Source organism: Scardinius erythrophthalmus (assembly GCF_964197995.2).
Source record: "Scardinius erythrophthalmus genome assembly, chromosome: 7".
Taxonomy (NCBI): Eukaryota; Metazoa; Chordata; class Actinopteri; order Cypriniformes; family Leuciscidae; genus Scardinius; species Scardinius erythrophthalmus.
The window spans coordinates 28873108-28895789 of record NC_138227.1 but is presented as its reverse complement, the minus strand read 5'-3'; the positions used below and the strand labels follow the sequence as shown (position 1 = coordinate 28895789).

The 22682-nt window shown below is 37.1% G+C and overlaps 1 protein-coding gene across 1 annotated transcript in view; it reads left to right on the top strand.

Annotated features, from left to right (window-relative positions):
• chrna10a (cholinergic receptor, nicotinic, alpha 10a) overlaps positions 1–13214 on the top strand; it is a gene marked incomplete at both ends in the record, with an annotated part of 388237 nt that extends 375023 nt beyond the window's left edge. Inside the window, 4 exons of the mRNA XM_081370094.1 lie at positions 2410–2555; positions 3032–3186; positions 5817–6349; positions 12502–13214. Of these exons, the coding sequence (XP_081226220.1) occupies positions 2410–2555; positions 3032–3186; positions 5817–6349; positions 12502–13214 (1547 nt within the window). The remainder of the gene's footprint in view (positions 1–2409; positions 2556–3031; positions 3187–5816; positions 6350–12501) is intronic.
• Positions 13215–22682: the final 9468 nt, after the last annotated feature.

The window sequence follows — 22682 nt, the reverse complement described above, 5'->3', positions numbered from 1 at the left end:
AATGTTTTGCCTTGTTTGTCTTCTGCTTGATGCTCACACCAGGTAATACATTCTTACATTTCAATCTGTCCTTTTTTCTGTTGTCGGTTTCTGTTCACATTTGTTGTGGCATTTTTAGCCATTAGGTCTTAAATCTTCTTAAAATTATAAGCAAATTCATTTTTTATATCAAATAGACTGCTATGTGTCTGATGTTTGGTCAAAAGGCTGATGCATCATTTTCCATTTACGTATTGCTTCCCAACACCTAATGATTTTTATATATCTATTTCTGTGTGTTTTTCAACTCATTGTCAGACCAACATGATAATCCTTTCTGTAAATCTCTTTTAGAGCTTTATTGAAATGACAAAGCAGTTGCAAACATCTGGCAAAGTCCATATCTGTGTGTGTCTAATGTTCTCATGGTTTCACTAACTCTTTAAGGAATTTAACAATGCATTATAGTGAGAGACCATGTTATATGCTTATGGGGCATGTTGTCACAGAGGGTCAAAGTGTGTTTCATGAACTATATACTTTTTTTTCCCTGGCAAATAACGGCGTAAATATTCAATAGTATATAGACCAACTGCTTAATGGCAGATTTACTCAATCTCCTCTGATGTTGTATAGTTTCAGATGGGTAATCTAGTGGGAGATCTCTTCGCTCCACTCCTCTGATTAAGCCATCTGTCATGTGGACATGTGTTATCCATCACACAACTGCTGTCATGTGGCTCTGATTTATTCCTGTCCAACAAAACCATGTCAAATATGTGATAAAACTGATTATGATTTGGTTTACCTTACAATTAATCGTTTTGTCTTCTCCTTTGTAAGTATTCAACTGTTAAATGAATAAATGCAGTGTAAATAAACTTGCTATATAACATTTAGACTTGATTTAGAACTATGCATTACCGGTCAGAAGTTTGACATTTTCAGTTACATTACAAGTAATATGAGTGACATATTCAGATTACTTTTTCCAAGTAACGAGTAAAGTGAAAAGTTACTTTTAAATTTACAACAAAATATCTGAGTTAGAAAACTACTTCGTTTTCCCATTTATAGACCGACAGCTCTTTTGAAATCACGAGTAAAACACGCATGAAATGCGTCGACGCGTCACATTAATTATTTACGTTTAAATATCGAGTAATGGCGGCTTCTGCTTCATGGTGAAAATGACAGACCACGATCATCCAAAGTATAATCATTAGATTAATCGTAAAAATAATCGCTAGATTAGTCGACTAATCGAAGAAATAATCGATAGATTAATCGACAACAAATATAATCGATAGATGCAGCCCTAATATATATATATATATATATATATATATATATATATATATATATATATATACACATCTAGTCTAGAATGACTTAATGCATTTACTCATTTACTCACTTGCACAAAAACACATTCAGTATTCCTCAAAATTAATAAAAAATCAATAAAAACAGTCAAATGCAAACTCAGAACATTACACCTACCTGCAATTATTAAATATGTTAAATTACACAAATATACTTTATGTATAATCTAAAGAGAGTTGAAGTTGTTTGAGCTGCGACCTCTACTGTACAGGCGTGAAATAGAAATATTTTGAAATAGAAATATTTTTGTTAAAGCCCAGATGAGAAAAAAGTAATGCAAAAGTTACTTTAGTTACTTTTGCATTACTTTTACTTAACGCAATATTACTTAACGTTAAGTTACTTAACGCAATATTGTAATATTGTAATGCAATACTTTTAAAAATAACTTTTCCCAACACTGCTAAGGCTGCATTTATTTGACCATAAAATACAGTAAAAATAAATGATAAAAATAAGTAATATTGTAAAATATTTTTTGCAATTTAAAATAACTGCTTTCTATTTTTATATATATTAAAATGTAATTTATTCCTGTGATGGTAAAGCTGTATTTTCAGCATCATTACTCCAGTCTTCAGTGTCACGTGATCCTTCAGAAATCATTCTAATATGATGATTTGCTGCTCAAGAAAAATGTATTATCATCAATGTTGCAAAAACTGCTTAATATTCATGATTTTTTGAGAGTTCAAAAGAGTTCAAAAGAGCAGCATTTATTTTATATATATATATATAAAAATAAAATATATAATATATATATATATTTAGTAACACATTATAAATGTTACGTTTGATCAATTTAATGCATCCTTGTTGAACAAATGTATTCAGCTTTGCCATCACATAAATTACATTTTAAAAATATATTTGAATAGTAGACAGTTCTTTTAAATTGTACAAATATTTCACAATATTACTGCTTTTACTTTAAGAAATGCAGCCTTACTGAGCATAAGAGATTTATTTAAAAAAAAACATGTGAATCTGTAAAATTCTGTTCATTTTTGAATCTGTAAAACGAATGTATTTCTTTCATTCCAGTTTGCTGGAGTGCCAGTGGGATATACGCCCAGAAACTGCTCAGTGATTTATTTAGCAACTACACGAGTGCGCTGAGGCCAGTGGAGGACACAGAAGACATCCTTAATGTCACGCTTCAGATCACCCTCTCTCAAATCATTGACATGGTAATCTGCCCCATAAATCCACAGCCTGACAGAACATGAGGACACTGTAGAGAACATGTTGCCAAACACAAAATAGTGTCATGAATGCTGAGCAATAGGTTATTCAGCAAGGAAATAAAGGAATTATTATTTCCAAAATAATGCCAAAATATTGTATATTTGATATTTGGAATTATGAATATATTGCAATAGTTTTTTTTTATTTATTTTTTTTTTTTTTATTTAGTAGCCCATTTGTTGAGTTAGGGATAATTTTAAATAAAATCTATGCTGTATAGGATGCCTGCCATTGAATTTAGATTGTAAACTGGCCAAACAAAAGCTTTAGGGAATTTTATTTGCCCATGAATTGACTTTGAAACACATTATTCACTTATGATGTTTTATTTTCTCTAGGGCAAGAAATAGCATTTTGAATGATCTGTAATGTTTCACTGGACAAAAATTGCTGCATGACTGATACGCTTCTGTTCCAGGACGAGCGTAACCAGATTCTGACGGCGTATTTGTGGATACGGCAGGTGTGGGTTGACAAGTATCTCACCTGGAATAAAGATAACTATGACGGACTTGATACCATCCGTATACCTGGTAGTTATGTATGGAGACCTGATATAGTCCTATATAACAGGTAGGTCGGATTGGTATCGGGTTTGACGTTTTTTTTTTACTCTTTCTTCTTTCTCCACATGGAGGCACAAGCTGAACACTTAACAAATGCATTTATGATTAAGTGTTTAGGAAATCGTCTGTTTCTGTTTTTTATGGCTCTATGGTATATTGATAGGCAAATAATTTATTCCCAATTTAAAAAAAAAAAAAAGACCATAAAATGGAGCAAACATTAATATTCAAGTATGATACAGCTGCTCCTGTGGTGAATTTGGAGCACCTCTAACTGGAATGTATTGGTCAATATTGCAGTATAGTCTTAGCCTATAGACTACCGCACCATTTTTTTCCAATGGTTGTTCTTTTTTTGGGGCAAGAACAGTTCACCCAAAAATGAATTAACTCACAAACAGACTTACATTTAACCATTGTTGACCATTTGACCATTGACCAGTTGACCATTTTCAATGAATCAATTAATTCTGGTCACCAAACTGGTCTGAATGATTCATTCATTAATCAAATCAGTTTGGTGAACAAAATCAACTAATTCATTGAAAATATCCAACTCGAAAGACGGATTTGTTCATAAACACTGACACTTTTTTTATTTCCACATGGATTTTCAGGAAATTCTTCACACAAAGCTAGCGTATGGCTTCAGATGACTTAGCCTGTAGTGCATGCGTTGTATGAACCGCTATTATGATGCTTTTGCATTCTTTGTAAAGCTTTAAATCTTACCTATAGTCATAGTAATTGTATGAAATAGTTCATTTTGTTTTTCATGGATGAGAGAAAGTCAAACAGGTCTGGAACAACATGAGGATGAATACATATTGACAGAAAGTTTCTTAAAGGTTAATGTGTTATAGGAAAAAAAAACATAAAACACAGAAACAATTACTCTAATCTTGTGCCTTCAGATTCTTTCTTGACCACTTTTATTTGTCATTACCTAATGACTCTACGGTGGTTATAAAAACTCCACACACACCTGTTAAGACGGCAGCTTTTTTGATGTAAAAATTAATCCAAGTAAATTCATAGATGTTCTTTGGAAATAACCATTAAAATCTGAAGATGAGTAGGATGTTTATTATTATTATTAATAAAAATAATTCTTCATGATAAGAACCTCAAACACAAATCTAAGTCAACAAAGGAGAAGGAGAAGGTTTTAAAATGGCCCAGTCTTAAATCCAATCCAAAAACAAAAAATAAAAAAGGACTTGGAAAAATTGACAAATTAAGATTGGAAGTTGTTGATATACTATTAAAAAAGAATGTATTAAAAGCAAAATATGTTTCAACCAAATACTTGTGCACTTGTGCAACCAGGCTACATATATATATATATATTATATATATATATATATATATATATATATATATATATATATATATATATATATATATATATATATATATATATATATATATATATATATATATATATATATATATTTGTTTTTCTTTAAAAGTAGATTGTTATTAGAATTTTATTGGTTTTAATATTGCATATAAGTGGAAAAAGATCAGACATTTTTTTACAGGGGTGTGTGGACATTACACTGTAAAAAGTGAACAGTTGGATCAACTTAAAAAAATTACTTCAATTGTTAACACCTAAAGAAATTAAGTTTTCTCAACTTAAATTATCACGATTTATCGTGAAAAATGTGATAATTTAAATTGAGAAAACTTAATTTCTTTAGGTGTTACCAATTGAAGTCATTTTTTTAAGCTGATCCAACTGTTCACTTTTTACAGTGGGCTTTTCAAACTGCGCTTAAACCCGGGTTATCCTCGTTCCAGCACCGCTTTTAACCCTGAGTAAGGGAATGTTTCGCTTTTGCAGTGTGTTAATCCCGCATTGCGAATGCCAAACATGTCTAGCGTAAAAACGACATTGTTAGAATGTTACGGCCAGACAGCCAATCCTGTTCCTCATATTTATGTGCATTGGACCGTCACGCAAACACAGAGCATTGTTTAGGCTAAACAGTTGTTTCAGCGGTTGAGTGGGAAAATTTTAAATGGTGACAGAAAGCGCTATAACCGGAGTGAAGAAGAAACCGTTTCATTCTTACCTTCATTCAGGATAAACTTGATAGTTAAGTCGGCCATGTAGAATATGAGGATGGAAATGTTAGATGTAAACAGGTCATGCACTGCATTCATCCAGGGACACTGACTCTGCACATATGCGAATAAGAACGTTAACCCAGGGTTTAGGAAAGTGCAGTGTGAAACGTCAGTTTATAAATACCCAGGATTAATTGTTAACCCTGGCTAAATTATGAGCAATGCGAACGTGAAGCAAGATAACCCAGGATTACTCAGGGTTTGACCCAGGCAGGGTTAACTATTTCAAGTGTGCAAAGCCCTTTTTTATAATGACCCCAATTACTTGACTGTTTACACCAGAGGTCTTCGATCCTGCTCCTGGAGGGCCACTGTCCTGCAGAGTTTAGTTCCAACCTGCTTCAGCACACCTGCCTTTGAATATTCAAGCGATTCTGAAGAGCTTGATGAGCTGATTCAGGTGTGTTTGATTAGGGTTGGAACTAAACTTTGCAGGACAGTGGCCCTCCAGGAGCAGGATTGAAGACCTCTTACACTAATAGCATATTCTGTTTCTTGTAGCGCTGATGATCACTTCACCAGCACTATGGACACCAATGTGGTGATACGCCATGACGGCCAGATCATGTGGGATGCTCCAGCCATTACCAAAAGCTCCTGTAAAGTGGATGTCTCGTTCTTCCCCTTTGACGCCCAGCAGTGCCGACTGACCTACGGTTCTTGGACTTACAATGGCAACCAGCTTGACATTTTGAACGCAATGGAGAGCGCGGATCTCGCCGACTTGGTCGACAATGTGGAATGGGAGGTGCTGGGAATGCCGGCCAAGAGAAGCGTCATTCTGTATGGGTGCTGTGCAGATCCTTATCCGGACGTGACATACACTCTGGAACTGAAGAGAAGAGCCTCGTTTTACGTCTTCAACTTGCTCATTCCCTGCGTGATGATCTCATTCTTGGCTCCGCTGGGCTTCTATCTGCCTGCAGACTCTGGGGAGAAAGTGTCACTGGGGGTTACTGTGATGCTGGCGCTCACCGTGTTTCAGCTGCTGGTGGCTGAGATCATGCCTCCCTCGGAGAATGTACCTCTTATAGGTGAATCACACCTGCTTGACAAGTTATAGTTATGGTTAGAGTTTGTGTAAATACAACGTTTGAATGTGAAATTAGTAAAAAGGCAAAGCCAGTGTAAACCAGTATGACAGTTCTGATGCAACAGTTCAAAGAGAGAGTGGGTTTGGGTGTGTGGGGTCCAAAGTGATTTTCTTAGCCCTTTTCCTCACTCTGGAAGTGTAAAGATCTTGGAGGGTGTGCAAGGGGAACCAATAATCCTCTCAGCCGTCCTGACTGTACATTGTATTCTCTTGATGTCTATATTTGGTAGCTGAACCAAAACCGACAGTTATAGATGAGCAGAGGACATACTCGATGAATGTTGAACTGTTTCAGCAGCTCCTGTGGGAGGTTGAACTTCCTCATCTGACAAAGGAAGTACAACCTCTGCTGGGCCTTTTTCACTATGGAGTCTATATGAGTGTCCCACTTCAGGTCATGAGAGATGGTTGTGCCCAGGAACCTAAATGACTCCACTGCTTCCACAGTGCTGTTTATGATGATGAGTGAGGGGAGTGCTGGGGTGTTTCTCCTGAAGTCCACTATCATCTCCACTGTTTTGAGTGTGTTCAGCTCAAGGTTGTTATGACTGCACCAGACAGCCAGCTGTTCAATCTCCAGTCTGTAAGCAAACTCATCACCTTTTGTATAAGGCCGATGACTGTTGTGTCATCTGCAAACTTCAGGAGCTTGACTGAGGGGTCTGAGGAGGATCCAGCAGGGGTCTAGTGATGTTCTTCAGGTAGGCCAACACCAGTCTCTCAAATGACTTTATGACCACATATGTGAGAGCGACAGGTATGTAGTCATTAAGTCCAGTGATTTGGGTATTTTGGGGACCGGAACGATAGTGGAGCTGAATGAACTTCACATTGCTCCAGTGATCTGTTGAAGATCTGTGTGAAGATTTGTGCAAGTCGGTCAGCGCAGACTTTTTAAACAGGCAGTTGAAACATGGTCTGGGCCTGAAGCTTTCCCAGTATTCAGTTTTTTAGAAAACCTAGCTCATGTCCTCCACAGGTTGGATGGCAGGAGGGGTATTACAGGAGGTGTTGGTGAATAGGTGAAGTATAGATCAGAGTGGGTGTGGGGTGTGAGTCTGGGCTTTTCAAACCTGCACTAAAACACATTCAGATTCTCAGCCATTTGTTGATTCTCCAACAGGCCTGTCCAGACTGACTCCGGGTCCGTTGGCTGAAAACTGTTTTTTTTCCCCAGCTTTTAGCTACTTTAAGCCAAGAGAGAGCTCAGCTCTCGCTGGATTCTTTTCTTGATTAGACTCGTCTGCATCTCTCAGCTCAATGTCCGTGTTTGCTTGTGCAAAGCAAGCGTTTCATCGGCTGTGAGCCGTGTAGACGAATGTTATTCGCTTCTCACCCTGTACCACAGTATGTGGTGTCCTAACTGCCAAAAGTTGGCAGTTTATGGCAAGGCATGTGTGGTAGCAGGCCTGGCCATGGGGCTCTGCAGATGACAGGATTTGTCTAATCTGACCAACGAGTCTGACTAAACTCATACTAATGAGCATGACGTTCATTTCAATACTGTTTTTTTTTTTTTTTTTTTTTTTTATTTAACCTTTATTTATCCAGGTAAACTGTTTGAGAACCACTTCTCATTTACAAACATGACCTGGCCAAGAGGCTACAGGAATAAATAGGGACATACTGTACATAGTCAAACACATGACACACATAGAACAAGCAATTGAATTAAAAAAGGTAGACAACAAAGAAAAGAGAAAAAGAAAAAGAATAAAGTGCTTAAATATGTGTGTATAAATATGGTTCATAATTGTCAGCAGGAACAAGAGTCAACTATGTAATTTTGAACGTTTTGCTTAAAGGTGGAGATTGGGATCAGAGATGTAAGTTTCAGGGTATTTTGTAGTATGTTCCAGTCGTGTACTGCTGCAAAGCGGAAGGCATTACGTCCAAAGATAGTAGAAGTAGGGGGGGTCCTAAATTTAATCAAATCACTTGATCTTGTGTGATAGGCGTTATGAGCAGCATGAAGAAGAGATGACAAATAGAGAGGTGTCTTGCCCAGGATTGTCTTGTATATGAAGAGAAACCAATGATGGAGCCGCCGGGTATGAAGGGAGGGCCAGCCCACCAGTTTATACAGGTCACAGTGATGAGTGTGAAAGGGTGCATTAGTGGCAAAACGGATGGCTGAATGATAGAGTGTGTCAAGTTTTTTTAGGGCTGTGTTTGGTGCCATTCTGTAGATAATATCGCCATAGTCCAAAATTGGCAGTACTGTCATCTTAACGAGGGTGCATTTGGTAGCATGAGTAAAGGAAGCTTTATTGCGGAAAAGAAAGGCTAGTCTAGCTTTGACTTTTGTTTGAAGGTTATTGATGTGTGTAATGAAAGACAGGGATGAATCCAACCATATACCTAGATATTTATATTTTTTGACATACTCCAGAGCCATACCGTTCATGCAGGTGATTGTAAGTGGAGTCTCGATGACTGGTTTTCGGCTAAAAATTATACATTTTGTCTTACTGGTGTTAATACGGAGGTGGAGATTGTCAAAGAACTGCTCTATAGAGGTGAAACTGAGTTTAAGACTGGAAGCTGCAGAATTGGGAGAGGAACCAACTGAGTACAAAATGGTATCATCTGCATAAAGATGAATCCTGGAGGTGCCAGCAGCTCTGGCTATATCATTGATGTAGATAGAAAAAAGGGTTGGGTCCAGGATGGAGCCTTGAGGCACACCTTTAGAGATATTAAGTGGGTCTGACATAATGTTTTCAACCTTCAATTGCTGGGCACGGTTGGTGAGATAATTGGCAAACCAAACACAGCTAGAGGAGGACAGACCAATACTGGAAAGCTTATGTAAGAGGATCCTATGGTCGACTGAGTCAAAGGCCTTGGCGAGGTCTATAAAGGTGGCAATACAGACCTGTTTGCTGTCTAATGCTGTAATTACCTCATCAAGGACCTTTGTGGTGGCTGTTATGCACCCATGTCCTGTCCGAAAACCAGATTGCATGTCAAATAATATATGATTTTTATCCAGGAAATCATTTAACTGTTTTTGGACGAGCTTCTCCAGAACTTTGGCAAGGCATGGTAGGATGGAAATTGGGCGGTAACAATTTGGATCAGATTCAGAACCCCCTTTGAAGAGGGGAAAAATTATAGCTGATTTCCAATCAATAGGGAACTCAGAGAGCTGTAGGGACATGTTAAATAGTCTTGTGACAGGAGCGGCAATAATGCGGGATGCTGCTTTTAAGAACATGGGATCAAGACCATCAAGGCCAGCAGATTTGTTTGTGTTCAGCTTGGAGAGTTCATCCTGGACTTCAGAGGTGGAAAGAGGCATAAAAGAGAAGCCATTGTTGCTTGATGGAGAAAGTTGGGCATCTGCTGAGGTTGTAACTGAAGTATCCATTGAGACAAGATTAGGGTTTGACATTGTAACTGTATGAGTTGCATTAATAAAGTGATGGTTTAGAAGTGAGGCCATCCGAGACTTCTCAGTAATAATGATGTCATTAAATAACATAGAAACTGGTAAATGAGGTGAAATAACTTTATTTTCCATTACCTTGACTGTTTTCCAGAATGCCCTAGCATCAGTGCCACATGTGGTGAGTTTTTCTTTAAAATGCGAGATTTTGGCATTTCTGATAGCCTGTGTTGCTTTATTTCTGCATTGACGGAAGGCCAGCCAGTCAACTGGAGTTTGGGTAGAGCGGGCTTTTCTCCAGAGAGCATTTTTATGATGAATAATCTCAGCCAGGTCATTGGAAAACCAGGGACTATATCGATTTTTTATTCTAATTTTTTTCAGAGGGGCATGCTTACTCATAATCAGACTGAAAGTGTTTTTAAAAAAAGACCATGCCTCTTCCAAGAGGTGGAAGGAATTAATTCTGTCCCAGGACACGGCCGCAACATCTTGGAGAAAAGCTTGCATGTCCAGTTTTTTCAAAGAGCGCTTGGTTACAATTACTGGGGGCCTTTTGAATGAAAGGCCAGAGCGTACACATGCAATAGCGCAATGATCACTTATTTGACTGAAAACTCCAGCTTGATAGTTAGATGGATTGTTAGTCAAAAGGAGGTCAATCAGAGTGGATGATGAGGAAGATTTAGGATTAAGTCTGGTGGGCTCAGATATCATCTGAGTAAGGTTTAGAGCATCAAACTGTTGCAAAACTGTATCTGGGGGATTGATCATATCCCAGTTCAGATCACCCATAAGGACAAACTCAGAGGATATGTATGGAGCTAGGAATTGACTAAAGGCTGTGAGTGCAGAAACTGGAGCTGAAGGTGCTCTATAGCAAACAGCAACAGAGATAGAGAAAGTGGTTGAAAGCCTAAGCTTTAGTACCAGTAGTTCAAGTTGTTTAGGAACTGACTTAGAAAGAACAACAGTACATTGCAGATGATCTTTAACATACATAGCTACACCACCACCCCTGGTAGCTCTGTCCTGACGAAACACATTATAGCCTGGTATGAAGATGTCAAGATCAGTGTTCCTTTTTTAAGCCAGGATTCAGAGATAGCAAGAACATCAGGATTAGCTGTGTGCACCAATGTTTTTAAAGTGTCAAAATGCTTAGAATTCAACAGACTGCAGATATTTACATGTAAAAAACCCAATGATTTACGGTCACAAAATTCACCAAATGACAGCTGGGCAGTAACTGAGTTAGCTGGCCCAGGATTTGGATGAACATTACCAGAGATAAATAACATGAGAATAATTAACATGCGTCTAAGAGCAACACCAGAACAAATCGATTGTTTGTCTTTTACAAAGGGCAAAGCCAGTAACAAGTTAGAGTCAAACAGTTCCTGCAGTAGCATAATTGAAAAATATGGAAGGGTTCGAAATACCTGGGTGACAGAAAGTCCAACAGATTTAGTAATCCAATAGGATAGGACATCTCTCGATTGAAGAATGAAGTCTAATGTTCCTCGACAGTGAAATGCTGTGGCAGACCCTAGAGTGCGTTTACCAGCAGGCCCGGGGTCCTGATACTGTACATGCAGCAAAAAGGTGAATGACAAAATCCAGAGAACCAGTAAGATTTTTATAAAGAAAAGCATGATTCAGATACTTTAGTAGTGTAGCACAGGCTTCAATGTGTGCTGGAAATAAGCCTTGATGTGAATCCTGATTCGAAAACCCCTGCCACAGATCTAGGCTGAAGGCAAGCCACACTGCAGCAGGTCCATGTAGGCCTCAGACCAGGTGGAGTAGGCCGAGATCCTCTCGAAAGCAAGCAGGTAGGCCTCAGACCAGGTGGAGTAGGCCGAGATCCTCTCGAAAGCAAGCAGGTAGGCCTCAGACCAGATGGAGTAGGCCGAGAACCTCTCAGAATAGCTGTAGCCAGATAGCATAGGCTTTAGTGTGTGCTAGAAGCGAACCACAATGCAGCTGGAGATAGATGTTGTTATCTTGCTGTAAATCCTGTTTCAAGAACCCGTCACAGATCTAGGCTGAAGACAAGCCACACTGCAACAGATCCCTGGGCTGTAGCATGAAGATAGGCCTCAAACCAAATAATAGGCCAAGAGCTCACAAAAATAACAGGGTAGGATATCCATGACTACAAAAACTTAGTTAAGATTAAATGAAGGCACTGTCTGGATTATTTCAGTGAAAGGTGCACTAAAAACCTTTAAAAAAGATAAAAATGGACAGACAAAGAGCAGACAGAAAGACATGCAGCCATCTTGGAAAGTGGGAGGAGAATGACTTGAATGACTGTCTATAAGGAAGATGGGCAGTATCGCTTTTCACTCTCCCACTTCTTATAAACTTTATGCAATAGTACAGAATGGTTTCTCTCTGTAATGTGCTTAAAGCCGTGAGACACAAATGAAGGAGATGGACTATTCCGCTGCTCGCGTCCTACTTTTTTGAACCCTTATCATTTTTTTTTTCTTGCCAATGTACCTAAAATGACTAAAACAATCATTAATGGAACAGTTAAGAAACCAGACTCATTAAACTCTTACATATAACAGAGCCTACATATAATTCAACAGAATTGGTAAAATGTCAATCTTAACTTGTCAATCTAATTTAATCATGTATTGATTAAAAAAACTAACACTAAAAGTCTCTGTACCTTCTCTTACATTCTACAGGAAAGTACTACATAGCCACGATGACCATGATCACTGCATCCACCGCCCTCACTATCTTTATAATGAACATACATCACTGTGGCCCCGAGGCCAAACCAGTCCCAGACTGGGCCAAGAAATTCATCCTGCAGTATCTGGCCAGGATTTGCTTCGTCTACGAAGTCGGTGAGAACTGCATGACACCACAACCAGAGAAACCAGAGCCTCAACTGCAGAAACCGCCTGACTCCAACTGCAACATGAATGGGCAAGCTGGGAAAGATGACTTTGTTTTCAAATTTGAACAAGGTCAAGAAGCCACATTTCCAAAACTCACAGAGGACAGCGAAAACATGTCTCAGATCATGAGCCCGGCGTGCTCACTGGGAAAACAGCCCACCTGTCGCTACGGCATGTGGAAGGAGGGAATGTTCATGAGCATGGATTGCGGCGATGGGGCGGCAGAGGCGGGGAAAGCCCCGGGAAGAGGAGAGGAAAGAGCGGATGGATGCAGAGATCATGATGGTGGGCTCAAACTGCAGTGCAAGTGTGAGCAGCAGCATCTCATGAGGAATATCGAATATGTCGCAAACTGTTACCGCGATCAGAGAGCTACGGCGAGAAGAACGGGGGAGTGGAAAAAGGTTGCCAAGGTTCTGGATCGATTCTTCATGTGGCTGTTTTTCATTATGGTTTTCTTCATGAGCCTGCTCATTATGGGGAAAGCCATATGACATGAAAGTGAAATGAGGACACAACTTATCGCAAAACAAACCCAGACAGAATGATCAAAATGAAAATATTTGGCAATTAAGATACACAATATATTTCATATTTTTGTTTGTTTTTTGTTACTTTATTATGTGAGAAAGAAGAGACCGTTGAGTGACACAAAACATGAAACTAGCACAGCAATGTAGGAAAGTTGTTGCCATGGGCAGGGTTCGAATTACGGGGGAGCTAAGGGGAGCTCGGCTCCCCTGAAAAGGACCTGGGCTCCCCTGAAAGCCTACTTTGAGACATTTAGGGGGAGCTCTAAAACACTGTCCATTTTTTGTGTCGCATATAGATTTTGATTTTTTCTGTACATTTCTTGTACATTCTGTACAAGGGAAAACTCATTTTCTCGAGAATATTGAAGCAAGCGAGAGCATCAGAGCTCGCGCGAGCGCGCTGATAGGCTGTGCTGAGGCAACTGCACAAACCAATGGCGAGAAAGCAGAAGCACGCGATCCAATAGGAGCGCTTGGCGCCCTGCCAGACTCTGCGCGCCAAATAGAAGAGTATAAATACAGAGAAAACTCGCCGTATGACCGATCTAATCGACTGAAGTGAAAACACCAGACGTGAGAGAAATAGCAAGGCAAGGCAACGCAGTACTCGTTCCCTTATCTCTAGTTTAAGGGAACCGAGGTTACGTAACCAAGTACGTTCTGTACTGTTTACTGTAAACCTATTGTTTTAAATGCCCGAACATGCACCAAAAGCGTTAAAGTCAGTCAGGGAGGATCGGAAAATAGGGCTCCCCAGAAAGCCACTTTGTAATTCGAACCCTGGCCATGGGTCAACAGTAAATTATGCAGTGTAGAAGTCAATGCGGAAAATACTTGAGAGTACTGCAATTGACCAATCAGAATCAAGTATTCCAGAGAGCCGTTTAACCCTAGTGCGCCCTTATGGAAATTTTTGTCTTTTTCAGTTTTGTTTTTTGATGATTTTGCCTGTGTTAATGCCTGCATACATTTTGGCACAAGTCTGTATTTTTATTGGAATTTCACTATTTCACCCCTATTTCCTTCACACTAGGTACAAAACATAGTTACACAAATAAATTAAACTTGTACATATAACAGAGCCCAACACAATTGGTAAAATGTCATTCTTAACTTGTCAATATAATTTAATCATGTATTGATTAAAAAAACTGACACTAAACGTTTTCTTTCTGTAATTTCTCTTACATTCTACAGGAAAGCACTACATAGCCATGATGAGCCATGATCACTGCATCCAACTTTTACATTTACATTTAGATTTTACATTTAACTAAACTTAGGCAATCTTTGTTAATAGGCTTTCATTCTGTTAGCAAGGCTTCAAAATTATTATTTTTTACTATTGTTTAACAGATGGTGCCATTTCTCAGGTTTGCCCAATAAAGCAAATATTCACTTTTTTCCTGTTTTCTGCTTATGCGTATTATATTCCAAACTGGATAAAATATGCAGCTATGCTGTATATGTGTGGTTGTGTTGGTATGGATGTCAGAGTTTGGTTTGTATGCATGTAGGCCTAATAAAAGAAATTGTGTGTGTGTGTTATATTTGAGAGATAAAAAACTGCAAATCACAAATCCAATCACTGTGTATATACCACTGGAGCTTTGGTGGCATCTAATGGGGAAAATTTGGTCAAAAATGGGCAAAATCTTACTGAAAGCAAATTTTTTAAGATATCATCCTCAAATTTGGTACACAACTTGTTAGATTTATGGCTTTGATTTTAGCAGTTTTTGAGTTCAACATGTTTTATTATATTTTATTTACAATAATGTTCATAAATCATTTTCATAAATTTAAACCTCTGTAACTTTTGTTTTTTACTTCAACAAAAATGAAAATTAGCCCATGATTTACTCACCCTGAAGCCATAGGTGTATATGACATTCTTTTTTCAGACGAATACAATAAGAGTTATATAAAAAAATTAAGGCCTTCTGAAGTGAAGCGATGCGTTTGTGTAAGAAAAATATCCACATTTAAAATGTTATCGACTAAAATAACTAACTTCCGGCAGACGGCCTACACAATTCGACTTACGCCAAAAGAGTAACACTTGGCACAATGTATGACGTAGGATGTAGGAGAAGCATAAGCTTTGACACCTCTCGCGGTTTAAACAAACAGGGCAGCACAAATTCTCGTTCAAACTCCCACGTTCGTCAGTGTGTCAGGTCAAGTGTCACTCTTTCGCGGTAAATCAATGCGTACGGCCGTCTGCCGGAAGCTAGTTATTTTAGTCGATAAAGTTTTAAATATGGATATTTTTATGGAACAGAAGGCCTTTATTAACCCCCCAGAGCCATGGACTTCCAAAAAATCCCATTAAAAAGCTTGGAAGAGCCAGGATATGTTTAAATATAACTCAGATTTTATTCGTCTGAAAGAAGAATGTCATATACACATAAGATGGCTTGAGGGTGAGTAAATGATGGGCTAGTTTTCATTTTTTGGTGAACTATCCCTTTAAGTCAAATCTTTATGACAGTTCCTCAGAGTAACTTTTTAAAATTGATGCACAAGGGTTAATTTACATTATTTATAATAAAGCATTTTAGCATAAATGATGTATGATTGACTAACAATTTTTTTTCTTCTTTTAAATATATATATATTTTTTAGATGTTTATAGGCATAAATGATGAGTTAATGGATTAAGTTCAATGGATTATTCATTACTAAAAACTAAGCAAATCCTGTCCTCTTTTCTGATCAACATGCCTGAAACAAAAGCATAAAAAAAAAAAAAAATGATGACAGATGTTGTGGAGCTTTGTTGATTGTTGTATTTTTTTTCTCACATATCTCCCAGAGCTTAATCTTCCTTTTATCATTTGCACATAATACTACCTTTGAACTTAACCACTACAGAACAAGCTGTGGATCTATTTTTGGGCCTGTGCATGTCCTTCATTTTAAGAATTAATGCACTCGGGATGTTACATTTAAGCAGGGAAGAGTAGAGATGAGGATCATTATGCAGCAGTTTTAATTTAACAAACAAGATAATTCTAAAGGTGCCAGAAACCAGAAACGCAACATGGACAGTAACTGACAGTGAACAGAACACACTATAAATGCTATGTTGTTACCCAGAATGCTGGGTCAAGTCTGTTGGGTAATTTTGTTGGGTTATTTTATCACATTTTAAACACCTTTGGGTAGTTTAAATTTTCCAGTTTTTGGGTTAAACCTGCTGGGTCGCAACGCTGGGTTGTTTCTGCCCAGCTGGGTTGTTTCACGAGCTTCGCGCCTTGGAGATGTTTAAATTCGCTCATTAAAAATGAGAGGACAAAGGGGCAAAGCAGCTGGGTCCAACTGTTTTAAGGTAAGTTTATATAATGTTTTATTTTTTTATCAATAATTAATTTGAATTAGCAAAATTATTACTTTTTTTTGCAGCAATAATTCTTAAACTACAGACTAAAATTGGTGATGCAACGTGTACGACAAACAATTGTTACCTCAGAATCAGATTTTGACTCGCATAGTAATTTTAAGCTGAGACGACAGATTAATACAGTTAATGATTCTGTATCACGCAGAACCATGAAATTTGTGAATATCTGTGAAAACAGAGGAAAGAGTCGTTTCTGTCACTGACAAGCGAATTGAACAATGGGGGAGTCACTCAAAACAAAACAATTGAGTAATATGACTCACTGCTCTTATGTAAAACGCCTGCAATTGTCCATACCGACAAAAAGTAGCATACGTAAAATGTCGTCGGACCGCAGGTCTAAAAGAAAAGATTACCATCCAGTTCTAATAAACCGGTTCACCAATTTTGAAACAAAATGATTCCCGGAAATGAATCGACTTGTCAGCACCGCGAAAACTTTCAAAGTGCGTGCGTGCATCAGTGTCGTGGGTTGTACCAGTCAGGTGATTTGATGCATGTGTGGTACAAAAAGTATTTTTTACATGCATAAAGTCGTTTTTGGTAACTTAAGTGATGTAATTTAAAATTTATTTTTTCCTGGCTAGAAAACCATATGGATACATTTGGGGAAAAAACTCTTCGAGTGGCACTTACCCAGTCTTATTGACAGGTTTAACGGTAAGTTCATGTTTATTATACACTTTTGCTGCTTTTACATAATGTAATTGACTGCCTTTGATAATCAACTCAACCTCGCGTAACTTAAAGCATATAAATTTGATCCGTGCTATAGTTAAATATATAGGTAGCTCACAAGGCTGCCAACTTCTGAATTTAGCCATTTATAAGCGTGTGGTTCATTCCTGATTCAATGTCGATTCATTTGGATAAATATCAGACGTTACATGTTAATTTTTTTTAAAGTAAAAAATGACTTAAAGGGGCCCTACTATGCTTTTTATTTTTTTTTAAACTTTAGTTAGTGTTATGTTGCTGTTTGAGCATAAAAAAGATTTGTAAGGTAAGCTCAGTCACTACAAAAGGAGATTTATGTAACAGAATTTTAAGGATTGCAATTAATGAAGAAAAGTTGAATCCTTCTTTGGAAAACATTCCACAAGGTGATGTTTTTTGTTTAAATCTTCAATACAACATAAAAGGCGATTTAGTATCATTGCATATTTATTTTTTATGTCTGTAGCTTATTGCACAAACTTTAGTATGTTGTAGCTGGTCCTGTATCTGAGATGTTATGTCTCTTTTCTGCAGAGAATAGAGGTGATGTTTCTCTTTTGGTCCTTCCCCTTCTTCTTGCTGCCACGGTGTACATAGTGGTCAGAAGGTATTCCGTCCATCTATTGATGAAGCTAGAAAGGCTTTCATTGATCTTCAACTATAGTAAGTATAAAACCGCAATGCCTGTGCATTACGCAAGGGATACTGTACATCCAGCCAGTTGATATTGCAGAATAAACTTCAACAGGGTAATCAACACAAAGTGGAGGGATCTCGTATCACCCTGAAGGAGTTTATTTTGTGATGAAAACTGACTGGATGTACATTTTCTGACTTAAATTTATTACCTCAAAACAATTCCTGTTAACCAACTTTGATCCTACACAAAAAAAAAAAAAAAAAAAAAAAAAAAACAAGATCAAACAAGACATAATGTAAAGCATACCACTTATTATACGGCTTTTCGCCAATAAAAATATTGATAGTTAAAATCATGATGAACTCCATTTCGTGAAAAACTTTACACAGTTATTGAACTGAATCGAATCAACACTGAACTGACTTCAACTGAATAATGAAACCATTGCCATTGAAACAATCTGTATTGTATTTTCTTTTATAGGTCGGAACGAACATGGTGGAGTTTCTAAACCGGGCAGAGTCTACAAAACCCGCGTCTAAGAGTCGTCGTCTTCTTCAGAGTCTAAAAAATGTCAATTTCACTGTGTACATACTGTAAAATACAATTTTAAACATCTGTAAATTTCACTTTAATTTCCTAAGAATTAAATGGTATAAATTACATTGTTCAGAACTAATTTAATTTCTTTCTTAACTGTATTTGACTTTATTTAACTATACTATGTAAATTTTTGCAAATTTAAAAAATGATTTTGCATTTGCTGACTTTAAAATGAATTGTCTGTCGATTTCACTGTGTATTTAAAGTCCCCGTGAACCGGAAGTTGCAAACGACTTTTCTCCAGTGTTATGACGTATTTCCCAGTGAAACGGAATATTGAACAGAGGGCAGGGTTTTACTCTAGCGCTCCTCCTCTCCATCTCTGCTCATAGCAGACTAACGGTTTGAGGGGAGTGGTTAAGCGTTGCCCAAACCAATTCATCAAACCTACGTCATCAGAGAAGGTCCTCCAATGCAGAGCGGAGGGGCATTTTCAGATTTTGATTAAAGATTACCATGGTAAAAATTTTTTTTTTTAAATATTTTCTTGCACGGATTAATTGTTCACCACAAGACTAGTAATATGCGCTAACAAAGTAAATAGGGTCAATTTTGATTTCATGGGGACTTTAAACCGTTAAACGTAATAGTTAAATGTATAAATGTCATTGTTCAGAACAAATCTTCTTTCTTTCTTTAATTGTATTTGACTAATTTACATGATGTATTTTTAAATGATTTTGCATTCACTGAATTTAAAATATAATTGTCAATGTCACTGTATTTAAACCGTTAAACGTAACAGTTTTAGAACTAATCTTCTTTATTTATTAAAACTGACAATATTTAGCTAATTTGATGTCAACACTAAATGATTTTTGCATTTAAATTTAATGTGCAGTTTGTTATTGCTGCCAATTTTAACACATTTGTGAATGTCAGTTGAGAAGCATTAAAAATTATTTTAACTGTCTAAACATGTTCTTCATTATTTCTTAATAGTTTTACAGTAAATCACATGTGAAATTATAAGAATAACCCAGCAAAAATAACCCAGAATAGCAAATCCATTAATGGTAAAAAATGACTACATCTTGGGTTTCTCAACAACCCATCCTGCTGGGTTAAAATGTTGCTGGGTTAATTTAACCCCAAATGTCCTGTCCAATATTTACCCAGCGCTGGGTTGCCAATTGGGTTGTTTTTAACCCACCATTTTTAGAGTGTAGGATAATGATAAACAAAACTAGACACAGGTGAGGAACATAATCAGTAACCAATGAAACAAATGAGAACATACTTAGAGACCATGACAACCAAGGAAGCAGGAACTAAAAGCACATGAACCATGGAATGAAATGAAAGTCAAAATAATGGTGCGTGTGAAAACTTATACTGGTACATTTGAATTTGAACTTACTTCGCAACCATTAAAAAAGTATGTTCTATATGAATGTGGGTAGTACGAATGCATTTCGGGTTCTTTTCGCAAACTATTTTTCAAAAAGATAGAATGAATTCAGACATAGGCTACTCTATTGGCAAGCTGTTATTCGTATAGGGAAGTATTCGATTTCAGAATAACAGAACTCAACAAAACTATATATGTGACAATTTACAAGTTTTTGCAAAGCAGAGAACTTCCAATGCACATTTAACTTGTTACATTTCCAATAGACCTTAACTATTTTTTCACCCCCTTTATCGCTTTCAAATCTAAAAACTAATCTTGCATTTTTGGCTAATAATGCATTTGAATAAAAACTTGAATCAAATGCATTTGGTTAATTTATTTGTTTTACTGAATTATGCTAATTATTTCCATATTTATGCTTGTCATGCACAACAATCCTCCATTTGTGCAAGTCAGTTTAATGAGGAAGTGCTCCACTAGAGGAAGGATGCAGCTTGTACACCCATGTGCTGCTTCTGCAGTTTTACAACTAAAGCTTCTGAGAACACTGTGAACGGTTTGACTTGAAGTGGTAAGGTCAATTTTAATGCTGTCAATTTTAAATTCATATGCAGATTTCTTTTCTGCCATGACACATGGTTTATATATACACTGCCAAAGCATTTGCATTCAAATATTGAATAATATATTGGAAATTTGAATGCATAGCATTTATATTAATGCTCAAGCAATGTTTCTTTTTGTTGTGTGCAGATCTGTGGAATGCATGTTTAAAATGCAGATCATTTCAGGCTGTACGATCCTCTCTATGTTAGTATTCAATATTTTGTGTACAGGTATGTATTACATGTTTTGCAGTTACATTTAAGTTTACATATTTGTGTTAAATTTGAAAAAAAAAATTTTTACAGTTTTTTTCAGTCGCTAGCAAGCGTTTGTCCAATCAGTTGTCACATTTTCAAAACTCTAAACACAATTAGCACAGCATCGGTCTTTTGTGGCCATACCATTCACACATTTCTTGTCGTTTTCACACAATATTCAGTCAGTGAACACATTTCCACAATGCTTACATTTTCTTAACAGACAATCTATACCTCCCAACAAAATGATGGATTGTTTTTGAAGTATTTACAAATGTTAACACACAGCATCCCACAATAGCAAAAACAATATTCCAAACCTTAGATACAGTATGGACTGCATTTATTTATTTACCATTTACATGGAACTTTTACCATTTTTGTAAATTTCATGATTTTAGCAAAATGTGATTTTGATTGCTAGCAAAATGTGTTGCTTTTGAACAATGTCATGAAGAAACAAGCTTTTCTTCCTGGAGTAATGATGCTGAAAATTCAGCTTTTCATCACAGGAATAAATTACATTTTACACAATTTATTACATGACATACATATTTTTAAACAGAAATCAGTTATTTCAAATTGTACTACTGTAATATTTCACAATATGAAAGTTTATAAAAACCTCTGCTTCTGCAATGATATCAGTTCAAAAACAATATATCAGTGAGAGAGTCAAGGAGCTACAACGACAATATGTCCAGGTATAGTGTAGTATATTCAATTCAATGTCCAGTTCTATAAGCTTTGCACTTTGCAAGAAGGTAACCTACACAGCAATAGGTTACGGTACAGTATGGTATACAGTAATGACATGATTTACATAAACTTTGTTTTGAGAATTATGGAATTGGAGGCCAACAGGCCCCTCATGAATTCATATACATAGATAAGGCAGGATTCAATCTGGCCAAAAGGCGTCAACCTGGACAAAATGTAATGTGGAGGTGGAAGGTTTATGACCATCAGCCACATGAGCAGATGTCCCTCCCTGAAGCCATGGATGCTGGCTCCAAGGTTGGATCCGACATACCAAGCAGTTTTATTCCAGGTGCATCGCCTTGGATAATATCAGATGTGATCTTGATGAAAACATGTGGCCTAACACTGAAGATCGCAGAGATTAGATACAGTAATTTTATGTTTTTTTTGCTGTTGTTTTTTTGTTCAGAATGCTCTTGTGTGTTTGATGCGTTTTTTGTTCACTGTAAGCAATACTGTACAACTTTTTCTGTTTCTATTGTTGAAAACTTTTTCTTCGTCGAAGCAAGAGACCAGGAGACGTTGGGGATCACGTTCAAACAAAGTTATTCTTTATTGAGGACTTCGCTGTACGCGGCTGCAGTTCTTCCCAAATCATTCTAACTAACATACTTTACATGGTTTCTTTATAGGCCTTTCAGTGGGCTGTCCTTAAAGGTGCTAAACATACACACAGCCTTAGAGGTAGCCACTAAATCTAATCATCTAAAGACAATAGAGGCAATTGCCCCCGACTGACTTCCCCAAATGTTATAAACACAAATGGTCCCGAGAACTAAGACTATGTAACAGTCACACACAGTTCAGCTCTTAGTTGGAAGATCAAAGATGGTATAAACAACAAATGGTCACGAGACCTTAGACTAGGTAACATTCACACACAGTCCAACTCTTAGTTGGAAGATAAAAGACTAACAAGACCCCTGACTATTACAATGTTTAGACAGCTGTCACCTTGAATGCCCAATACAGTGTAATTCACCTTAGTTTTTCATGTGTTGTTATGTAAGGAAGTAAGATCAGCAGATCTTAAACATATTCTTAAATTTGGATTCTTCAGTCCCCCGTTTGAGAGTTCTTAAAA